Source organism: Opisthocomus hoazin, chromosome 33 (genome assembly GCF_030867145.1).
Source record: "Opisthocomus hoazin isolate bOpiHoa1 chromosome 33, bOpiHoa1.hap1, whole genome shotgun sequence".
NCBI lineage: Eukaryota > Metazoa > Chordata > Aves > Opisthocomiformes > Opisthocomidae > Opisthocomus > Opisthocomus hoazin.
The window spans coordinates 2,912,701-2,927,954 of NC_134446.1; the positions used below are offsets into that span (position 1 = coordinate 2,912,701).

Below are 15,254 nucleotides of genomic sequence, written 5' to 3' on the forward strand. Positions count from 1 at the left end.
CAAAGCACTACATGTTTTCTTATCAATAAGAAATAATATTTCTTACCATTCTGGTAAGAATAAATATTGCAAGGTGAAAAAAAATGTATACTTCCACCACTCACGCACAGGGAAAAACACCCAGCTTTTGTCTGTCAGAAATTTCATACAGGACTAATTTACACTCAGGCTTTGAGGTCCCAAGTAAGGTCATAAAATTACTACCTTCTCCCCAGACTAGCTCAGGAACTGAGAGTAAGCACACTCCCTCACATCCAGGAAAAAGGCATCGTCATTTAAAATACTCCTACTGCAAAACATTCGCAATTTAACACTGAGCTTCAGGAGTCCCTGCTATTCTGCTCTGGTAAATTTAAGTTACAAGCCACGTTTGATCTGCATTTGTCCTTGCTGTGTTCCCCTAAGACACAAAAAACTCTCCCGTGGTAGGTACTCGTAGTGGTATTCCCACATTTACCATCAAGACAGACAACTACTGCCCACGTCCCACAATTATTTTCATTGTCTTCTGCCGAGTTTATTCTTGCCAAAGTTCAGAGGGGGAGAGAACAAATAATTACCTGTTTGCTAGCGCTACAGCGTCCCTGCTCAGCTACTGGCTGAGAGCCAGCTCTACCACACATCGCCTCAAGAGAACCTACATCACCTGTATAATCCCCGAACCACAAAACACTTCCAGCCTATCTTGCTTGGGAAGCCCACAGGCGTACCTTTCACAGAAGCTTTCAGTAACTCCATCTTCTCCATCAGGCCTGCAGTCCTTCCATTCACATCTGCGCCCTCTAACTGCGAATCGCTTCTAGCAGCACCCCAGAAACAGGCTTCCTGGTCAGAGAAAAAACACAAAAGTCATCTAGTTGCCAAGCAGGCGTATTTATTTTATAAAGCCTTCTCACAACTGCCCTGCTGCACAGCCCTTCCACCACAAAAACCTTGCTGGGAGATCCAGTACCATTACACAGAGCAATACACAGACCCAGCAGACAGAAGAATGGCTGAAGCCTCTGCTGTCTTCACTCCTTCCATGCTCTGCTCTGCTCAAGACACTTGGAACTTACAGAAATACGGAGGCTACGTCCTAACAGCAAGACCCCAGCCAGCTACAGACAGCCACGCTGCCTCTAACACCGACAACCGAGCGCGCTGTCCCGCTGGCACCTCCGCTCCCAGGACGAGCCCAGGCAGTTTTCAAAGGCCACGGCTGCCTCACGCAGACCCTGCGGTATAAATCCAGGGCTGCCAGCACCTGCCTGCACAGCTACGCAGGACCTTGGTTTATGTTCCCACGGAGGAACATTTGCACTAGGACACTTCTGCTCACGGGCCACTCTTTGGCAGCTTCCAGCAGTACGGTCCCCAGCCCACACACGGGGTCCAGCACAAAGGCACCCACCTGCACAAACAAAGGGGTTACGGCGTCCCACGCCAGACAGACTCCTCTCCCGGGACACAGCCTCCTCAGGGACGCACAGGTCACCTACCAACTCCCACTGAATCCAGCCTAGGTAACAACCACCACTGGTTTACCGGGCCAAACCTGCCCATAAGAGAGCAGAGCAGAAAGCATCGACAGTTTCGCCAAAGCCGGTGCATCAGTGCCTCTAGCCTGGAGGTGACGTTTAGGGAAACGAATTACGAGCGGACTGCAGACAGGTATTGGCTCCAAATTCATCTGTGGAAAACATCACACTTGCTTCTGTTCTCTTTTGGGAGAACAACCGCAAACAACGTTTGAAGCCCGCACAGTGAAAAACTCTTGCCATTCAGACATACACACCCATACAAGGATACACGGATCCTGAGGAGGACCCGGGAACACAGCAGATATCTGGCTGAACAGCAGCTGACAGCGCGCTCTGACCACAGGTAAGGCAAACCCTGCCCACAGCCATCAGAGCGCGGGGCATTCAAATCACCACACTTCTCCCAAGCTTCCAGCACCAGCCCTGACAAGCAGCAACCCCCTCCTTCATTCAGGGCTCCACATCTTTGCCACGAGCACCCACTGACACCCATTTCAGCCAGAGATGCCATGGCCCACGCAGCTGTGGACCGCAGCCCTGCCGGTTTGATATACTCTGTGTTTGCCAGCAGAAGCCTGCAGACAGCAAAAAATCACGGGAAGGTAACGGCACAACCACCCAGAAAAGCCCCTGTAATAAGAACGACCAAATGAACTGGACAGATCTGCAGACAGACAGACAGAAACCACAGTCTGCCTTTAGCCATAACTCCCTGCAAAGTCTGGCCTGCGTGCTCAGCTCAGCTCCAGACAGACCACAAGACTGGTGTGACAGTCCAGTGAATATTAAACCAGAAGACAAACACTCACAGCAAGAGCATTTAGAAATTATGCCCGTTCTGACACTGCCTAGGCAAATCCGGTGAGGAGAATGCCCACCTGAAAAGAGGAATCCCCACCACAGAGTGAATGTCGTTAAGAGGTACAAAGATCTGAAAGAGGAAAAAAATTATATTAGAAACCCTCAACCTGAAACAGCAAGAGCTTTAACTCATTTAAACCAGACACAGAAAATGTTTCTACAAACTTCTGATCCTACTTTTTAAGAACAAAACCCACATTTTCGACAATTGTGATTAGCTGGAAGAAATCACACTAGGTAACCTGAAGGCCGCTTTAAAGAGGATTTAACATCCAAGCAAGCAGGGAGGGGAATTTTGTCAGCCAGGAATCCATCAGCAAGCACTTGAATCTAAGGGAGCCCAGTTTGTAACACTGAATGGGTATTTTTAATTATAAAACCCCTCACTCTAAGCAGGAGAAGATTCTTCACAGAATGCTAGCTACTAGCACTGAGCTGTTCACACACACACCCCCTTTTCAAAAAAACACACAAAACCCCAACACAAACCCCCATCAAGAAATGAGTGCCACCAAGCCATATTTCAGATGGAAGGCAGGTGTGGGTCATCCTTCCAGAAGTACAGGCACCTCAAAGAAATTGTCCTCCTGTGCCGTTCAGAGCATCCCAAAAGCAGACTGAGCTCCCCAACAGGTCTTGCCTGACCGCAGTCCCTCCCCGGGAAGCCCACAGAGAAACACGGCGCTTTTGAAATGTCCCAGTCCTCAGCACCTGAACGGTTTCAGAGCAGAAACGTGGACAAGACCAAGAGCCCCACTTGAGGCTCAACAAAGCCGTCTTTGAGCAGCCACAGGCCGTCCACCACGACCTCCAGATCGGGGTCCCGCAGCTCAGCCCGCCACCCACACTGCTTCGAGAGCGCTGCGCCAGCGGCTCTTCCCATCTCCTGCGAGGGGAGAGAACAGGCACAGGCAGCAGAAATAACGGGGTCAAGAGAACTACAGATCACAGCCTTGCCTGCACCATCCTCACAAACACCTGGGGAGAGAAAGGGTCTCTTTTATCCCTACAAGAACATTGGTACAAGACCAGAAGAGGCACCCCAGGGCACAGCGGGCGAGCCAGGGGCAGAGCAGAGGCACGGCAGGACAAAACGACTGTCCCTCAGCTCCAGCGCAGGAGGCCGAAGTTCAAGTCCTGCCCAAGCTACAACAAAAGCTGTCATCGTTTTAGAATTGTGCATCGTGCACAAAACATTTCTGGCGGCTGTAACCCAGATAACCTAAGAGCAAACTTGTGAAGGCACAACTGCAGCTCACAATTTTAATGCTGTTAGGGCATCCAGAAAGCTCTGAACACCTTCAGAGCAGGAGAGCTCACACGCACAGCACAAACTGAAGCAAACATTCCTGCTGGCAGGCTGATGCGTCCCACCTTCCCAAGGCACCAGCTTTAGCAGCAAAGAAAGAAAGATCTCGCTAAACCACTGTTATCTTCCAGTAAGAGAAATCTGCATAAATTGCAGCTACACTGGGTTTCCTTTCGATTTTTTTTTTTTTCCTCACAGTAGAAAGATACCGTAGATGGGTGAAGTGCTGCATGGAAAGGGCCCCTGGAGGTGTCTGTGCCACCACCCTCTCCCAGCCATCTGCCCCCCAGGACACCTCCCAGGGCTGCACCACCCTCCTGGGGAACAAGTTCTCCCCAGCACCCACCCAGAGCACAGCCAAGCTGCACGTTCTGCCTTTTGCCCCATCTTCTCCACTGTCTGCCACAATGGAGAGCAGTCTGGCTCCATTGTCCTCGCAATGGCCCTTTAAGCACCTGCAAACCACCATCAGATCACTCCCCAGGCTCCAGGAGCCCGGCCACCCCAACCTCTTGCCTTTACTTGTCCACAATAACAGGCATTGATTGGAAAAAAATGCAGGGTAACAGTGCCCACAAATTAACAACAGCCCTTGGATTTCTACTTGTTTAAGGTAAATGCAGGTTAAGGGCTTTTCTGAGAAAATACAGAAAAAGCTTCAATCCGCTTGCTACTCTAAAACAGACAACACACAGCTGAAATGACAAATGAACTACACATCTCTCTTCCCCTTCGCTACCTCCTTCTAACACGCAGACACTTCAGCATAGAGCGTACCTGTGAAGGAAGTATTCTGGCAATCGCTCCGCGACAGCCACGAGAAACTCTGAAACTGCAGCCAAGCTGCTCATTCGCAGCAGGTTTCTCCCCCTGCTTCTGGGAGGGTCTCCTAAGGAAGCCTGGCTTGCAGCCCGGCAGCCCTGAGGGCTCTTTCTCTCCGGTCCCACACACCTCTCTCCAGCTTCCACTCGACCCTCCTCAGGCACGGGCTCTCTCACTTGTTCCGTTTGCTGCCTTTTCGCTGCAGGATTTGTCTCTTCTGCCGATTTCCTCTTCAGAGGCAAGCGGTCTTCTGGAGAGACGCTGTCTTTCTTCCCCTCACACCCGTGAAGGTTTCTCCAGGTGGAGAGAACATCCAGCCAATAGCTTGGCTCCTCAGTGACAAGGCTTTGAACCTCATGCAGCATTTTCCCTGGAAGAAAAAGCAGCTTCAGGTTCAGTAGTTCAGGCTCAGCATTTGGTTTTCCTGCAGACCGAGAACAGCTGTTAGCAGAGACCGTGTTCAGATTTCATTGCTGTGTGAGCCCAGGAACCGCAGCAGCAGCCATCACAGGCACAGCTGAGCTCTCAGCGCCCACCTACCCCCCAGCAGAGACCCAGGCCTCCCTCTGGTTACGAGCTCTGCGGAACCAAGAGTAAATCGTGCAGGGGTCGAATTCTGCACAAGAATTCAGCAGCCCTAGAAACCAGCCCAGCCCGGAGAGTCACTCCCAGGGACGGAGGACCAGCCTAACGCACCATCCTCCCCGAAAGCCCTGGGTCCAGGATGAGAGATGTGGGGCACTTTCCAGGGCTGAAACACAGACACGAACGGGAATCGCACTGATCCAGCCGGGGCCTCCCGCGCCCGCCCTGCCCGCAGCCCGGGGGGGGCCGGGCCGCGCCTCCGCTCCCGGCCCCCGCCCGCGGGGCCGGCCCCGCAGCAGCGGAACAGCCGCTCCCCGCACCCGGGTCTCCGCCGCTCCCCCCGCCGCCCCGCGCTGGACAAGACCTTTCCCGGCCGCAGCCCGCCCCGCAGAGCCGCACACCCAGCCCCGCCGCCGAGGCGTTTCGGGCGGGCCCCTCCCGCAGCCCCGCAGCCCCGCAGCCCGCGGGGAGGGGGGCGGCGCGGCCCCGCGGCTCGGCCGAGCGGAGACGGCCCGGCCCTGGGGGGCCCTTCCCGCCCCGGCCCCGGCCCCGGCCCGGTCCGCGGGACCCCCGCAGGCCATCTCGGCTCCGGCCCCCCCCGCCGCCATCTCGGCCCCCCCGCCGGGACCGGGCCTTGACGGGCGGCAGCGGCCCCGGGGCGCGGAGGCGGTGTCCGCACCCAGGCGGCGGGGGAGGGCGATCCGCAGGCACCCCCCCCCCCCCCCCCTGGAGCGGGTCAGCAGCCGCGGCCCCGGGGAAGCGCCGGGAGGGCGGGGGGGCCGTCAGCTGCCCCCCACGGGCGACCTTCTGTGGCCCCGCAGGCACCTGCGGGGGTTTGACCGGGGGCAGGCGGGGGCTGGAAACCCGACGGGACAGCCGCTGGGACAGAGAAGGGGGGGACGGGCCGGCGGGGCGAGCACCGGCACAGCCGGCAGCAGCAGCTGAGCCCCGCGAGCGGCAGCAGGAGCAGCCTCCTGTACGGGGGGGGGGGGGGGGGGAAGCCCCCATCCCTGGGGCCAAACCCCTCCGGCTGCTGCGGCAGAGCGGCCGAGGAACAAACTCAGCTCCCTCGGCCATCGGGGAGATGGGGGGAGGCTGCGCGCTGGCTCGCTCCTCCTCTCCTGTCCTTAGTGCACAAATTTCACTCCCTTCCCGGCACCCGGCTCCGCCTGAACTTCACCAGAGCTCTGTCACAGCAGTTAAATATCTCGTTATCCAAGCACGCATCTTCAGGAACTTTTCTTCCCCAGACTGCTCTGTTGCACGGGGCAATGTTCTCCTCCTCCTTCCCACTCGGTCACAGGGCACAGAGCCAGAATGTGCAGTCACACAGGTGTCACGAGTCACGGGTAGGCCAGTCCTTCTATGGGCCCAAAAGGAAATGCTCCCACAGCAGCAAAGTGAAATTCTGTCTCACCTGCCACAGCTCATGCATCTCTGGATTAATTAAAAAACTGTAGCGGTCCTTTGGCTTGAGAAAAGCATCTGTGCTCCAGACCATGCTGGTCTCCAAGAAGTGCTCGAAATCCAGAGACAGACAGAGAGAGAACAGATTTCAGTAGAAAATTCACACTTCAAGCTACTTGTGGTCTTGGTTCCCTTCCCTCAGTCAGCTGGGGATCACAGGATCACGGAATGGTGGGCATTGGAAGGGACCTCTGTGGGTCACCCAGCCCAACCCCCTGCCCAAGCAGGGTCACCCAGAGCAGGCTGCACAGCACCGCGGCCAGGCGGGGCTGGAATATCTCCAGAGAAGGAGACTCCACAGCCTCCCTGGGCAGCCTGGGCCAGGGCTCCGTCACCCTCAGAGGGAAGAAGTTCTTCCTCGGGTTCAGCTGGAGCTTCCTCTGCTCCAGTTTGTGCCCGTTGCCCCTTGTCCTGTCGCTGGGCACCACTGGAAAGAGTTTGGCACCGTCCCCCTGACACCCACCCTGCAGATATTTGTAAAGATTTATTAGGTCCCCTCTCAGACTTCTCTTCTCCAGGCTGAACAAGCCCAGCTCCCTCAGCCTCTCCTCGTAGGAGAGATGCTCCAGTCCCCTCATCGTCTTCGTAACCCTTCACTGGACTCTCCAGTAGTTCCTCATCTTTCTGCAAGTGGGGAGCCCAGAGCTTGAACACAGCACTCCAGATGGGGCGTCCCCAGGGCAGAGCAGAGGAGGAGGATAATCTCCCTCAACCTCCTGGCCACACTTCTCTTGATGCACCCCAGGATCCCCTTGGCTTTCTTGGCAGCCAGGGCACGCTGCTGGCTCATGGTCACCCTGTCGTCCACCAGCACACCCAGGTCCCTCTCCACAGAGCTGCTCTCCAGCAGGTCCGCCCCAACCCTGTACTGGTGCATGGGGTTGTTCCTCCCCAGCTGCAGGACCCTGCCCTTGCCCTTGTTGAACCAGCAAGGGGGAAAGAAAAGAAATAATTCAAAAAATCACCACACTGGACACCAAGTGCAGGGAAACTTCATCTCTCCTTAGTGCCCATTTCCCAGGCAAACCTCCAAACCCTGGGGCCAGCCAAGACAAAGGCGGCTTTGGGAAGAGGCATCTCCCCTCAGGCTCTGGCCACAAGCTCTCTGCCCAAGGCAATGCCTTCTGCAGGAGCACTTGAGGAGCACTGCAGAGCTCTCCGGCCTCCACCCCTGCACCGCCAGGGCCAGCAGCCGTAAGAAATCCCATGCAGAGACATCTTGCAAATGATCCCCGCACTTGGGAGCACCCACTGGTGTCCGGCCAGGCGCCGCAAGCATTCCTGCCCCCAAGCTCCACCAGCCCAGGGGCAGCTGCCCACTCTCACAAGCCTCTCAGATGGCTCCAGCTTTTATCTATACATCAAACAGCATCAATAATTCAATAATGGTCTAATTGCTGTATTTCAGCATCTGGCAATACTATGAATCCCATGTAAGAAATCAACAATGATCAACAAACCCAGCTTTTATCTAAACATCCAACTTATGGTCAGTAAATCCTGTAACTGCTTTTCCCCTGTTTAACATCATTTTCTTCCCCTGAACCACTGAAAAAGGATTGTGTGGCAGTTTAAGTCAATCTAAGGAAGAATGACTGCAGTCACGTGCCCTCTCTCACACCACCAGTGCTGCTGTCACCGAAAATCCGGGAATAAAACCTCGTAACACCAATGTAGTGTTAAAAGGCAGCATTCTTTATTGCGACGTCGGATGCATGGGGGATAATTCCGCCGAACGTGCATACCCCATACCCTTTCCGTGCAGTTTATATAGATCAAAATATACATATTCCTCTGATTACATAAGCCCTTTCTTTCATAGTCAAATCAGCCCATTTCCATAGACTCCTCCCACCCGCACTTGCGCAGTGCCTCCTAGTGGTGGTCGTCGGGGGTCCTAAGATGAAGGCTTATCCTCTTCATCACAGTTTCTGCGCAAACTCAGTCCTCTTCTGGCTCTTGTCCCTGCGGCACGGGTCATCTTGACCAGTTCTAGGCACCTGCTCATTTCAATTGAAACTACCTTCTTTGGGGGGGAGATGTATGACTTTTTGCTTCAGTTAATTCACACAATAGATAGGTACCACAAATACACCTGCAATCATTTGGTAACGCTATTTCTATTAAAAATCCCCCTTCACCATTATTGTTTCACATTAATGATTACCTAGGGACTAAACCCTCTGTTCCCAGCCCTAATGTTCAGATGGGCAGGGCTGTACAAGGGACATAGCAGCATTGTTCGTGTTTTATGATTAACTAATTCCATCACTGTGGTTACACTGCCAGTGCCAGCTCTAAGGAAACTGTACAGCAAATTGGGTAAGGAAACAAATCTCTCTCCAAACTAACTCTTTAAAAAAAGCAACAGGCTTTTGGACAGTTCAGTTTTCTGACTCAGCTCAGTGTACAACAATTCAATAGCAGGACTGTGAAAAAGAATTGGAGCGCGGCAAGCGCGCACACGGCTGGAGCTTGGTAACCCCAACAGCGGCTTCCATGACCTAGCACAGAACTGCAGCTCAGTTTCTCAACAGAGCAGAGCCAAGGCTTGATTTCAGTTCTGGTGTCTCATCCTGGTGCAGCCCTTCATTACTACAGCAGCAAAACATTTTGTTCACACAAGCACGGCCCACGTAAAGAACGGGTATTTCAGAAGCTGTGCTCTCCAAAACAGTACACAGGCCCAGTCACCTACAGTTCCAAAGGTTTATAACTTAGCCAGATTTTCATGGTGACCACTGCAGGTGTTCACTGGTGTCCAACTCCAAACACACATCTTTACTCATGGGGTGTTTCCTAAAAATGTCACTACTAAATCTGTATCATGACAAACAACTTTTTCCCTTGCCACTGTTCTCAAATAACAAACTATCTGGTGGATCTTTAAAAAAAAAAAAATTAGAACAGTGCTATTGGATGCTTCTACAAGGTACCAGGCCTAATGCTGCATTTCAATCCCAGGATTTTGGAAATACACACAAGGCACTCACACTTTTTGTAATCTGGTAAGACATCTTACATATTTAGCAGAAAGAAAGCTTTTTTCCCCCAAGAGGGGGAAAACTACTACTCCACCAGCAGTTTACCAATACTTCAGGAAGTGAAGATATGGGGTTACTAAACTTACCGATAAGCAATCTGCCACTTTTTCCTCTGAATCTTCTTCTGTTGTGTCATACCTTCCTTTATATTTCATTTCTTGTCTTTCACCCAGTCTATCTTTCACAGGCCGCTCCCGTTTCAGAAAGCCTTGCCCATTTTCCTTTTCCACTGGCAATGTTTTCTTGTCATCGTGCACGTATTCATCCAGTTCTTTACCTAAAGTCTCTGCCTCCTTTTGCTAGAGCTTCCTTCTTCAGCTTTTTAGCCAACAAATAATTGTAAGTCTCAGGCTGCCTGCTTCTGTCAATACTACCATCCATGCCTAGAATCCCAAGTTCAGTAGCCACTGCATCCCGATTCTGCTCCTGGAGCACCACACCCACCGAGAGCAGTTTGGTTTTGGTGGTTCTGGCTAAGCTGAAAAGGCTCAGATTTAGCAGGAGGAAAGCTGAAACATTTCTGCCGTTTTCCTTTCCACAAACAGCTGTCATCAGCAGATTCAGAAAAGTTTTCATCACTTGAATCCACACTTTTGGTTGTCCGATAAGTAAAACTCGGTGCACACGATGAAATGCTGCTCTGGAATGGTCTGCCGGAATCATGGCCATCGCGCTCCTCATGCCTCTCCTGTGCACTCCTCGTGCCTCTCCCGCGCACTCCTCGTGCCTCTCCTGTGCGCTCCTTGTGCCTCTCCTGTCACAGCGGGGCCAAGAGGACTACTCACGGGTGTAAGTTTAGGCACGTGTTGCAGACCTTGCGGGGCTGAAGGCAGGCTGATGAAGAGCAAGGAGAGATTTCCTTTCTAAACTTGTGGCCTTTGTTCTGGGCTGGATCAGTGCGATTCCCGTTCGTGTCTGTGTTTCAGCCCTGGAAAGTGCCCCACATCTCTCATCCTGGACCAAGGGCTTTCGGGGAGGATGGTGCGTTAGGCTGGTCCTCCGTCCCTGGGAGTGACTCTCCGGGCTGGGCTGGTTTCTAGGGCTGCTGAATTCTTGTGCAGAATTCGACCCCTGCACGATTTACTCTTGGTTCCGCAGAGCTCGTAACCAGAGGGAGGCCTGGGTCTCTGCTGGGGGGTAGGTGGGCGCTGAGAGCTCAGCTGTGCCTGTGATGGCTGCTGCTGCGGTTCCTGGGCTCACACAGAAATGAAATCTGAACACGGTCTCTGCTAACAGCTGTTCTCGGTCTGCAGGAAAACCAAATGCTGAGCCTGAACTACTGAACCTGAAGCTGCTTTTTCTTCCAGGGAAAATGCTGCATGAGGTTCAAAGCCTTGTCACTGAGGAGCCAAAGCATTGGCTGGATGTTCTCTCCACCTGGAGAAACCTTCACGGGTGTGAGGGGAAGAAAGACAGCGTCTCTCCAGAAGACCGCTTGCCTCTGAAGAGGAAATCGGCAGAAGAGACAAATCCTGCAGCGAAAAGGCAGCAAACGGAACAAGTGAGAGAGCCCGTGCCCGAGGAGGGTCGAGTGGAAGCTGGAGAGAGGTGTGTGGGACCGGAGAGAAAGAGCCCTCAGGGCTGCCGGGCTGCAAGCCAGGCTTCCTTAGGAGACCCTCCCAGAAGCAGGGGGAGAAACCTGCTGCGAATGAGCAGCTTGGCTGCAGTTGTAGAGTTTCTCGTGGCTGTCGCGATTGCCAGAATACTTCCTTCACAGGTACGCTCTATGCTGAAGTGTCTGCGTGTTAGAAGGAGGTAGCGAAGGGGAAGAGAGATGTGTAGTTCATTTGTCATTTCAGCTGTGTGTTGTCTGTTTTAGAGTAGCAAGCGGATTGAAGCTTTTTCTGTATTTTCTCAGAAAAGCCCTTAACCTGCACTTACCTTAAACAAGTAGAAATCCAAGGGCTGTTGTTAATTTGTGGGCACTGTTACCCTGCATTTTTTTCCAATCAATGCCTGTTATTGTGGACAAGTAAAGGCAAGAGGTTGGGGTGGCCGGGCTCCTGGAGCCTGAGGAGTGATCTGATGGTGGTTTGCAGGTGCTTAAAGGGCCATTGCGAGGACAATGGAGCCAGACTGCTCTCCATTGTGGCAGACAGTGGAGAAGATGGGGCAGAAGGCAGAACGTGCAGCTTGGCTGTGCTCTGGGTGGGTGCTGGGGAGAACTTGTTCCCCAGGAGGGTGGTGCAGCCCTGGGAGGTGTCCTGGGGGGCAGATGGCTGGGAGAGGGTGGTGGCACAGACACCTCCAGGGGCCCTTTCCATGCAGCACTTCACCCATCTACGGTATCTTTCTACTGTGAGGAAAAAAAAAAATCGAAAAGAAACCCTGTGTAGCTGCAATTTATGCAGATTTCTCTTACTGGAAGATAACAGTCGTTTAGCGAGATCTTTCTTTCTTTGCTGCTAAAGCTGGTGCCTTGGGAAGGTGGGACGCATCAGCCTGCCAGCAGGAATGTTTGCTTCAGTTTGTGCTGTGCGTGTGAGCTCTCCTGCTCTGAAGGTGTTCAGAGCTTTCTGGATGCCCTAACAGCATTAAAATTGTGAGCTGCAGTTGTGCCTTCACAAGTTTGCTCTTAGGTTATCTGGGTTACAGCCGCCAGAAATGTTTTGTGCGCGATGCACAATTCTAAAACGATGACAGCTTTTGTTGTGGCTTGGGCAGGACTTGAACTTCGGCCTCCTGCGCTGGAGCTGAGGGACAGTCGTTTTGTCCTGCCGTGCCTCTGCTCTGCCCCTGGCTCGCCCGCTGTGCCCTGGGGTGCCTCTTCTGGTCTTTGTACCAATGTTCTTGTAGGGATAAAAGAGACCCTTTCTCTCCCCAGGTGTTTGTGAGGATGGTGCAGGCAAGGCTGTGATCTGTAATTTTCTTGACCCCGTTATTTCTGCTGCCTGTGCCTGTTCTCTCCCCTCGCAGGAGATGGGAAGAGCCGCTGGCGCAGCGCTCTCGAAGCAGTGTGGGTGGCGGGCTGAGCTGCGGGACCCCGATCTGGAGGTCGTGGTGGACGGCCTGTGGCTGCTTCCAGAGCTGCCCCTGACATCTTTTGCTGTGTGTTCTGCTCCCTTTGCACGTGGGGCCGTGGCCTCTCCCTGTTTGTCTTTGTGCCGCTGAGTTGAGCTAGAAATGATCTGGTAGCGCTGAGCAGAGCTTTTTGGTAGGCGCTGTGTGCGTGCCGTGCAGAGCCCTCAAACACCAGCCCGGCCAGCGTGGGCCTGTACGAGAGGGGCAGGATCCACACAGGCGCTGTCTTGGGATGCTTACGGACTGCTGGGCTCCGCTGGAAACGGAGATGGCCCGAGCCACTGGGCAGCTGGTTCAGCCTCTGTAGGGGAAGAGAGCGGGCAGCAAGGCCATGTTCTCGAGGAGCTGGACTTGAGAATGCCCATGGCGGGAGAGCCTCCTCCTAGACCCTCTCCCCGACAAGGAGCTTGCTTAAGGAACCCTCCCTGGTGCCAAGCTGTCTGGAGACCTCGGAGAGGACTGGCTGCTCGTGACAAGCTGTTTCTCCATGCCTGTGCTTGGCGTGTGGAAGCTGCTCTCAGCACTGATGCTGAGGCCGCCTGTGAAAGCTCCGAGTTCATCCACTGGCTCCGGTTTTCCCAGGCTCTGCATCAAAGACGGCTTTGTTGAGCCTCAAGTGGGGCTCTTGGTCTTGTCCACGTTTCTGCTCTGAAACCGTTCAGGTGCTGAGGACTGGGACATTTCAAAAGCGTCGTGTTTCTCTGTGGGCTTCCTGGGGAGGGACTGCGGTCAGGCAAGACCTGTTGGGGAGTTCAGTCTGCTTTTGGGATGCTCTGAACGGCACAGGAGGACAATTTCTTTGAGGTGCCTGTACTTCTGGAAGGATGACCCACACCTGCCTTCCATCTGAAATATGGCTTGGTGGCACTCATTTCTTGATGGGGGTTTGTGTTGGGGTTTTGTGTGTTTTTTTGAAAAGGGGGTGTATGTGTGAACAGCTCAGTGCTAGGAGCTAGCATAGTGTGAAGAACCTTCTCCTGCTTAGAGTGAGTGGTTTTATAATTAAAAATACCCATTCAGTGTTACAAACTCGGCTCCCTTAGATTCAAGTGCTTGCTGATGGATTCCTGGCTGACAAAATTCCCCTCCCTGCTTGCTTGGATGTTAAATCCTCTTTAAAGTGGCCTTCAGGTTACCTAGTGTGATTTCTTCCAGCTAATCACAATTGTCGAAAGTGTGCATTTTTGTTCTTAAAAAGTAGGATCAGAAGTTTGTAGAAACATTTTCTGTGTCTGGTTTAAATGAGTTAAAGCTCTTGCTGTTTCAGGTTGAGGGTTTCTAATGTAATTTTTTTCCTCTTTCAGATCTTTGTACCTCTTAACGACATTCACTCTGTGGTGGGGATTCCTCTTTTCAGGTAGGCGTTCTCCTCACCGGGTTTGTCTAGGCAGTGTCAGAACGGGCATAATTTCTAAATGCTCTTGCTGTGAGTGTTTGTCTTCTGGTTTAATATTCACTGGACTGTCACACTGGTCTTGTGGTCTGTCTGGAGCTGAGCTGAGCACGCAGGCCAGACTTTGCAGGGAGTTATGGCTAAAGGCAGACTGTGGTTTCTGTCTGTCTGTCTGCAGATCTGTCCAGTTCATTTGGTCGTTCTTATTACAGGGGCTTTTCTGGGTGGTTGTGCCGTTACCTTCCCGTGATTTTTTGCTGTCTGCAGGCTTCTGTTGGCAAACACAGAGTATATCAAACCGGCAGGGCTGCGGCCCGCAGCTGCGTGGGCCATGGCATCTCTGGCTGAAATGGGTGTCAGTGGGTGCTCGTGGCAAAGATGTGGAGCCCTGAATGAAGGAGGGGGTTGCTGCTTGTCAGGGCTGGTGCTGGAAGCTTGGGAGAAGTGTGGTGATTTGAATGCCCCGCGCTCTGATGGCTGTGGGCAGGGTTTGCCTTACCTGTGGTCAGAGCGCGCTGTCAGCTGCTGTTCAGCCAGATATCTGCTGTGTTCCCGGGTCCTCCTCAGGATCCATGTATCCTTGTATGGGTGTGTATGTCTGAATGGCAAGAGTTTTTCACTGTGCGGGCTTCAAACCTTGTTTGGGGTTGTTCTCCCAAAAGAGAACAGAAGCAAGTGTGATGTTTTCCACAGATGAATTTGGTGCCAATACCTGTCTGCAGTCCGCTCGTAATTCGTTTCCCTAAACGTCACCTCCAGGCTAGAGGCACTGATGCACCGGCTTTGGCGAAACTGTCGATGCTTTCTGCTCTGCTCTCTCATGGGCGGGTTGGGCCCGGTAAACCAGTGGTGGTTGTTACCTAGGCTGGATTCAGTGGGAGTTGGTAGGTGACCTGTGCGTCCCTGAGGAGGCTGTGTCCCGGGAGAGGAGTCTGTCTGGCGTGGGACGCCGTAACCCCTTTGTTTGTGCAGGTGGGTGCCTTTGTGCTGGACCCCGTGTGTGGGCTGGGGACCGTACTGCTGGAAGCTGCCAAAGAGTGGCCCGTGAGCAGAAGTGTCCTAGTGCAAATGTTCCTCCGTGGGAACATAAACCAAGGTCCTGCGTAGCTGTGCAGGCAGGTGCTGGCAGCCCTGGATTTATACCGCAGGGTCTGCGTGAGGCAGCCGTGGCCTTTGAAAACTGCCTGGGCTCGTCCTGGGAGCGGAGGTGCCAGCGGGACAGCGCGCTC

General features: G+C 53.3%; 1 protein-coding gene across 1 annotated transcript in view; it reads right to left on the minus strand.

Annotated features, from left to right (window-relative positions):
• Positions 1 to 14,847, minus strand: part of LOC142365219 (protein maelstrom homolog) — a 29,448-nt gene extending 14,601 nt beyond the window's left edge. Inside the window, exons 1-3 of the mRNA XM_075445854.1 lie at positions 14,738 to 14,847; positions 14,266 to 14,296; positions 6,518 to 6,619 (exon numbers count right to left, since the gene is read on the minus strand). Of these exons, the coding sequence (XP_075301969.1) occupies positions 6,518 to 6,619; positions 14,266 to 14,296; positions 14,738 to 14,847 (243 nt within the window). The remainder of the gene's footprint in view (positions 1 to 6,517; positions 6,620 to 14,265; positions 14,297 to 14,737) is intronic.
• Between the last annotated feature and the right edge of the window lie 407 nt (positions 14,848 to 15,254).